Here is a 5,305-nt window from a genome sequence, read left to right as displayed (position 1 = left end):
CTAATGGTCTAAAAATCACTGATGGCCTGAAAAGCTTGGAGTAGCACCAAACATAGCCAAAAGAAACACAGTTGTTACTTGCACATTATTATATTAAAATTAAATAGGCTATGGGAATGGACTGCGTACCCGATATTTTATAAAAAAATTTTAAAGTTTTAAAAGTTTAAAATTTTGATGAAAATTTTAAGAATATTTCTAAATTTTGTACAAAGTTTGAAACGCTTATTTATATACATTGTTATGGTTGCGGTTTGAACCACACACATTATGAAAAAAAAATCTTTATTAATTTAATAAATTTTACCAAATTACAAAAAAAGTGGTGGTAAAGCTTTTTTGGCCACGAGCGTGTATCTTTCATCCTTTTCGGCACTTAAGCAACCCTATTTATATATTCTCTAAACAAAATAATCACCCTCAGCAGCATTCGAGAAACACAATACAATTTTATATTTACGATGAAATGTGTATAAGAAATGTCCCATGCCAAAAATTGTATTTATATTTTAAAAGCTTGATGGCAACTCGGCACTCATTTAACACTGCGCATGTACAAATAAAATGTATACACTGTGCTCACTAACATACTCATATTTAACAGTTGTTTCCCAGTAAGAGGCAGTGACTAAAAATAATTGCCTACTTTTAGGACGACCAAGTGCAAGATGAGTGCATACAACAGCAACAGCCACAACCGCACAGTGGTTGGGAGAGATTTAAGGCGAATTGCATGTCACCATGGTACAAAAAGGTAAGCGGCACGTGCATTAGTAAGCGTGCATATACATATTTGCATTTAAGGAATTAACCCTTGCCATATACAAATTATAAATAAAATACTGTTGTGGATATGATCAATTTTTATTTATTTTTTCCTTTCCTTGCTTTTATAATAGATCTCAGTGGAGCCGACTATGTTCCTGTATATGTTTGCTTTTATGATTACTTCTGTGGTGGAACAGGATTTTTTCGTACAGAAAGCATGTCGTGTGAATAATAATTTTAGTGATGAAATATGCTCGAATATCAAAGCAGATGAAAATGCTTACTATAAAAAGGAAGTACAGGTGAGTATCGTGAATCGTTTAGTATAGCGTTTGTGAGAGCAAATAGAGATGGACGTTGGCGAGCTTGGTTTTACCTCATTGATTTCGTTCGTTTGAAAAGCTTTAGAAAGTAACATTTTCTTGTGCTGACATTCCAGTGCTTTCAGAACCTTATACAGTAAACTATTTAATACGGAAATGGTTTAAAAATTAAAAATTAATTACTAACAGGACAATCCTGGCTAAAATGGTAAAAAAGTCTTTCGGTAGACAAATAAAAGACAGATGGCAAGATTCGAAAGACTTTTTTTATTCTGGCACAAAGTCTTAGAAAAAAAGCTGGCCAAAGAAGCACAGGCGTGCCATTTGAAAGATCACAGTTCGAGTCCTCGGACAGCCAATTTTTTTTTTTTAATTCACATTTTATTTTTTTGTTAACATATCTTCTTTTTTAATGCCATTTTAGATTTTATTGTTTTAAAGAGAAAAATAAATATTTTTTTACTTTAATTTATTGTAGGAACTTATTTTATGTATTTCTTTCTTTTATTAAATAAAATTTCTTTTAGCTTTTAGATGCCGTTGTTTTAAAAAATAATTTTTTTTTATTTGATTTAATTTTTGGGAACATATTTTATTTATTTTTTTTTTTAAATATCATTTCCATTTTTAATTTAATTTTCTTTTAATTTTTAGATTTTATTGTTTAATAGCCCATTTGCACCAAGAGCTTAAATGCAGTTAAGAGCGTTTGATAAACATAGTTAGTTTCTTACATTTTGCTTTCTATTGCTTGTACTTACATAATATGAGCAATTACGCCTTCGAGTTGTAATAGCCTTTTCCAATAGGCATAAACTGCAGTGTTGGCTTGGTGGAAATAAAATATAAAAACTTAATTAGATTTCATGTTTAGAGACTCATTTCATGTATTTCTTCTTTTTTAAAATGAATTTGTTTTTCTTTTGTTAATTGCATTTTCTTTTAAATAAATTTTTTTTTGCTTTAAAAAATAAAATATATGTATTCGTTTTATTATATTATATTATTGTTATATTTATTTTTCTTAATATTAATCGTTTGACTTTAAATTAAATGTTCTTACAATTTTTAGATTTTGTTTTAAAAATATATGTACAAATATATTTTTTTAAGTTACTTAGAAAAGCTTTAAGTACTATTTTCTTCTTTTTTGATTAAATTTTTTTTCTAAGTTAATTTTATAATTTTTTGTTTTAAATAGAAAAAATAGCTTTTAATTTTATTTATTTTTGCTTTATTTCCATTTTATTTTATTACCCTTTTTTATGAACCAAATATGGAGCAGTGACTTTACGGCCGCTTCTGGAAGTATTTAAGTTGTTAAAGTCTCTTTTGATTTCTAAAAAAATATTTCTTCTTACTTCCTTAAAGCCCAAAATGCCGCTCTAGAATAAGCGTGCTGACAATTAGACAGCTCCCTTGGATTTATCTTTTGCTGAATAAAAACATCCAGCAAACTTTTCAGGATTTTTACGAATAGGTGAAAGGCAGATAATTCTCAGGCTTTTCGTAGGTGGCTCTCTGGTAGTAATACAATATTTTAATAAGCAACATTACAAATTTTTGGGTACCAATGTTTAGAGTGCCAAATTTTTTTTACCAAATCATAACCGTTTTGTTTTTTGTCCCTCCAGATCACAACAGCAAAGTTCCTTCAAATAGAGTCCATTGCAGCGCATGTCTTCCCAATTATATTAGCGCTCTTTCTCGGCTCTTTTTCTGATCGACGCGGTCGTAAATTTCCACTTTTAATGGGCCTGACTGGCAAGTTCATCTACTCGGTTATGATTGTAGTGAATGCCGATGAAGACGTGGCCATTGGAGTATGTCATCTACACAGCTACACTCCTTCGGCACTTACAGGCGCAGATGTGGCCATATTTGCATCATGTTTTGCCTATATATCCGATAAATCAACGCTAAAAAATCGCACTCTACGTGTTACCATACTAGATGTGGTTTATCTGAGCGCCATGCCAACTGGAGTTGCCTTGGGTAAGATTTTACCAAATCACGATTGAAGAGTTAATCAAAACGAGTCGAAAATTTTTCAGGTTCCTACCTCTTTTACAATGTGTTCAATCAATCTTACGCTGACATGTTTACGTTGAATGCCACACTATTGGCGCTCTCTATAATCTATACAATTTTTGCGCTTAAGGTGAGTAAATTGTTGCAATGTTCGGTTCAAGTATTTTATTTTTACTATTATTTTTCAGTGGCAAACTACGCCCAAACAACGTTCACTACGCGAACTCGGCTGGTGTGGCTTCTTTCCGGATTTCTTCGATAAGGAACATGTGAAGGAGTCTTTCAATGTTTTGGTTAAACCCGACCTGGTCATCGACGGCCCTTTCTCCTCATACTGCTGATCAGCATGGCTTTGTATACATTCCAACGCGATGAGAATCAGTACTTATTCCTTTACACCACATTCAAGTTTAGTTGGAACGTCGATGTGTACAGCACTTTCAAAACATTCAAGTCGTCCGCTTATGTGATAGCGATGTTGTTGGCGGTGCCGCTGATGAATAAGGGATTCAATTGGAAGGACACGGTGAGTGCTATTTATAATCGTTTCATTAAATAGAATCGCATGGTATTTTTAATTTTTCCTCGCAGACCATAATATTTATCGGCGCTTGGGCGCACGCCATTGCTCGCATCTTCTATTACTGCGCTGAGACTGGCACCTTATTTTATGTTGGCGCTTTGATATGCAGTTTAGGTCCGATCGTTGGTCCAATGATACGTGCAATGACCTCGAAAATTGTTCCACAGTCGGAGCGTGGCAAGGTGTTCGCTCTGCTCGCCGTCTGTGATAATGCCGTGCCGTTCATTAGTGGTGTCTGCTATTCGCAAGTCTATCGCGCGACCTTAAATGCTGACGGCAAAGGTGGAGCAGGTGTCTTCCTGTTGACTATCGCCACCCAGATGGCCGTTTTCGTTTTGATACTGTACGTTGGAAAAATATAGCTATTTTAAATCATTTTCCTCTTCAAAATATTTTAATTTTTTATTTTTTTTTTTAGCGCTGTTCATATCATTCTTGGCGAACAATCCCTGGCTGTACCGGAAATCACTGAGAAGGAGTCTCAACTTATACGTTCCAGTAATGAGGTCGATGCCAACGCTGGCCGAGGAGCTGAAAGTCCGAGTGCTGCTGAGAAATCGCAAATCGCTGTTATAAGCGCAAATGTGCCGGAAGAGAACGTCACGTAGGGTAGAAAGTATGTATGTACATATGTGCATACAGGTGTATGTACACCACATTATTTTAAGTTTTTAAAATTATATATAGATGACTTTAAATTATAGAAATTATGATTCTTTTAACATAATCCCATTATTGCAAAAAAAAAAACGAATGTTAACAAATTTTAGCCTAAGCGCCTTTTAATAAACTTTGGTTTTCATTGACTGTTAAACCTAATTTACACAGTGGAAAAATAGTTTAAGTGAAGACCATACAGTTATAAGAAATATGAAAACGGCAACTCAATATTAGCTGGATGAAGGTAAACTGAATGGCTTTACTTTATAATAGAAATAGAAGTGTGAACCATAGTAATTTGTTTACATAAGTATGCCGACTATATAATAATATACATATGTATGTACATAAGTACATCTCCATCTGCTGCCTTCTTAATAAAAATGTGCCAGTGAAAATGCTGTTCGTGAATATCCCATTCCAATGGCATGCGTTGACGGTGTGATACATCTTAAGGTGGATGGAAAACCAGCAGGCCAATCAAAGTCATACGGATCCATTAACCTTACGACTTTGTACCAGTGGCAAGAATCGTAGGCGGGCATATCAAAAAACCCCTTTGCCTGAAGCGGTTATGGTCCATCGTAGTAGATTTTATTTATTTTTTATAAAAAATTAATTTATTCTTAAGCAATAAGCGTATAAAAACAACAAACTTTTGTAAATATTTCGAGCTTTTTAATTCGACTTCTTAGAAATATTTTGAGTATTTAATTTTGTGGTCCATTCAATTTGATACATATAATAAAGTGCAAGTTTGAAATAGCTCGGAGTTGCGCTAGTTGTTAAAGGTGTTCCTCATTTTCACCATAAAAAATCTTCGAATATAATTTATATGGAAGAAACTGACTGACATCGTCAACAAAAAATTGCTAAAAATCAACGGGAAGTCCCAGCTACTTTAAACTTGCACTTTGTCACACTAAAATTGAATGCGCTA

General features: G+C 33.5%; 1 protein-coding gene across 1 annotated transcript; it reads left to right on the top strand.

The window, feature by feature from the left end:
* Window positions 1–652: 652 nt before the first annotated feature.
* On the top strand, window positions 653–4,443 carry LOC108381401 (proton-coupled folate transporter; the record flags this gene model as incomplete). Its single annotated transcript, XM_017637818.1, is given in 10 exon segments — window positions 653–754; window positions 900–1,070; window positions 2,726–2,892; window positions 2,894–2,934; window positions 2,937–3,086; window positions 3,146–3,252; window positions 3,311–3,419; window positions 3,422–3,648; window positions 3,714–4,048; window positions 4,124–4,443. Coding segments are annotated over 10 exon segments (1,599 nt in total), but the record flags the coding sequence as incomplete, so codon positions are not given.
* Between the last annotated feature and the right edge of the window lie 862 nt (window positions 4,444–5,305).

This window comes from Rhagoletis zephyria, unplaced genomic scaffold (assembly GCF_001687245.7).
Source record: "Rhagoletis zephyria isolate East Lansing unplaced genomic scaffold, Rhagoletis_zephyria_1.1 Rzeph_scaffold_22439, whole genome shotgun sequence".
In the NCBI taxonomy this organism is placed as follows: Eukaryota; Metazoa; Arthropoda; class Insecta; order Diptera; family Tephritidae; genus Rhagoletis; species Rhagoletis zephyria.
This window is presented reverse-complemented; position numbering and strand designations above follow the sequence as displayed.